At 62.7% G+C, this 2,334-nt stretch overlaps 1 protein-coding gene across 4 annotated transcripts in view; it reads left to right on the top strand.

The window, feature by feature from the left end:
• Positions 1–1,773, top strand: part of LOC112125724 (geranylgeranyl transferase type-2 subunit alpha-like) — a 5,763-nt gene extending 3,990 nt beyond the window's left edge. For all 4 annotated transcript variants that reach the window (XM_024224113.3, XM_029914293.1, XM_024224115.3 and 1 more), the window contains 2 exons: positions 346–543; positions 1,246–1,773. In XM_024224113.3, the coding sequence (XP_024079881.1) occupies positions 346–543; positions 1,246–1,439 (392 nt within the window). In that variant the 3' untranslated portion in view covers positions 1,440–1,773. The remainder of the gene's footprint in view (positions 1–345; positions 544–1,245) is intronic.
• The last annotated feature ends 561 nt before the right edge of the window (positions 1,774–2,334 follow it).

The raw sequence follows: 2,334 nt of genomic DNA, 5'->3' as shown, positions 1-2,334 counted from the left end.
TGACCCCAGATCCACCCCGAACCCCACCGCCCTGGCCTCTGACCCCAGATCCACCTCTGACCCTCACTGTCCTGACCTCTAACCCTGGATCCACCCCCAAACTCTCCCTTCCCTGACCTCTGATCCCAGATCAATCCCAAAACCCTGTTCCTTTACCGCTAACCCCGGATCCACCCTGAAGCCCCAGAATCCCGCTGCCCCGACTTCTGACCTCTAGCCCCACCTGTGACCCCCAAGCCCTGGCATTCCCGCAGGTGCTCGGGTGGCGCGGGGCCATGGGCAGCGGGGCGGGGGGCAGCAGGGATTCAGTCTCTGACCCCCCCCCACTCTCTGGCGCTCCCGCAGTTCACTGCTGGGATTACCGGCGCTTCGTGGTGCAGCGTGCCCAGGTGTCGGCCGCGGACGAGCTGCACTTCACCGACCGCCTCATCACCCGCAACTTCTCCAACTACTCGTCCTGGCACTACCGCAGCCGCCTGCTGCCCCGGCTGCACCCCGACCCTCGGCAGCCGGGCCGCCCCACCGAGGCCGTGCTGCTCAAAGGTCAGGGCGCCGGGCGAGGGCTGGGAGCCAGGACACCTGGGTTCTCTCACAGCTCGGGGAGGGCTGATGACTAGAGTGAGGGGGCTGGGAGCCAGGACTCCTGGGTTCTCTCTCAGCTCGGGGAGGGGAGTCTAGTGGTTGGGGGGGTGGGAGCCAGGACTTCTGGGTTCTCTCCTGGCTCTGGGAGTGGCGCTAGTGGGTAGAGTGAGCAGGCTGGGAGCCAGGACTCCTGGGTTCCTTGCCAGCCAGCGGCCCGGCCCATGGGTGGAGTTATCCCTGGCAAAGGCCCTCACCTGCTTGGAGAGATCCCTGAGCCTCTGCCCTGCCCTGAACTTGGCAGAGACGCCGTTCCTGGAAGCTTGACCCAGTTGGGACGTTGCTGATGGGTTCTGCAGGCCAGAGGAGGCACCGGCCCCGCCCGGCTCCCTGTGACCTTGGCACGAGTTGCCCAGCCAAGCGCCGCCGGCTTCAGAGACAGGGATGGCACCTGGGAACCTGCCCTGGGGCGACTGTGCCTCAGACAGCTTATGGGGAGGGCCAGGAGAGAGTCCTAGGGCTAGAGAGGACAGGCCCCGTGTCCCATTCCCTGCCCCCCTGAGCCAGCCAGTCCCTGCCCCGGGCCCAGATCGGGGCCGGCGCCCCCTAGAAGAGAAAGGCCCCGTGCCTCGTCCCCCACCTTGCTTTCTTCTCTTGCCCTGCCAGAGCTGGAGCTGGTGCAAAACGCTTTCTTCACCGACCCCAACGACCAGAGCGCCTGGTTCTACCATCGCTGGCTGCTGGGCAGAGGTAGGCGCCTCCCTGCTGGCCACGTGACAGAATGGTCCCCGAGTACTGGAGGGGGCAGGGACTCATCCCGTAATACCCAGGCGCTCTTTGGCAAGCCGAGGATTGGCTGATGCTGCCGGAGTACTTGAGCGATTCCATCTGGCTGTAGAGACCAACTCTGGACTATACTCCATTGGTACCCAAGTACTGTGAGCAACAATAGCAGTCTGGGGTACCTCACACTGTGGGCACAGCCCCCGACTACGCACCAGTGGTGGGCAATTACTGCGTGCTGGAGGAGAACGCCCCCCTGGAGTATAGTCCAGTGGTGCCTGAGTATTCTTTTGCTCTAAGTCTCTCCCTGCAGTATGACTGCATGATACCGGAGTACTGCATGGGGCAAGGAAGCCATATCCCTTAGGGTATGGGCCAGCAATACACAATTACTGTTTAGCTAGGAGAGAGTATTGTCTGAGATCCACTAGGCCAGGGGTGGGCAAACCTTTTGGGCCGAGGGCCACATCTGGGTGGGGAAATTGTATGCAGGGCCAGAGCAGGGGGTTGGGGTGCGGGAGGGAGTGCGGGGTGTGGGAGGGGGTGCGGTGTGCAGGAAGGGGCTCAGGGCAAGGGATTGGGGCAGAGGAAGGGTGCGGGGTGTACAGGGGTGGCTCTAGGCACCAGCAAAGCAAGCAGGTGCTTGGGGCAGCCCATTTGCAGGGGCGGCAGCCGGCAGGGATCCAGCAAGGGAGCTGAGAACCAACAGAGGGCCCTGGGAGCTGTAGTTCCTTCATTGGCTCCTGCCTATAGAGCCAGCCCTGGAGCAGGGAAAGAACTACATTTCCCAGCATTCCCTTGGCCGCTATCAATGGGAAAGGGAGGGGGAGGGAGTATGGTAGCTGAAACCTCATGCTGCAGCTTGCTGTGAATGGAGAGCTCACTGCTAGAACGGGGTGGCACTGTGAACGGGGAACAAGTACGCCCAAGGAGTAGAAGGCTTTGCGCCAGATATCCCCTTCAGAAGACATC

This window comes from Terrapene carolina, unplaced genomic scaffold, assembly GCF_002925995.2.
Source record: "Terrapene carolina triunguis isolate 2854851 unplaced genomic scaffold, T_m_triunguis-2.0 Scaffold34411, whole genome shotgun sequence".
Classification (NCBI taxonomy): Eukaryota; Metazoa; Chordata; order Testudines; family Emydidae; genus Terrapene; species Terrapene triunguis.
The sequence above is the reverse complement of the archived record's forward strand: the minus strand, read 5'-3'. Positions and strand labels throughout refer to the sequence as shown.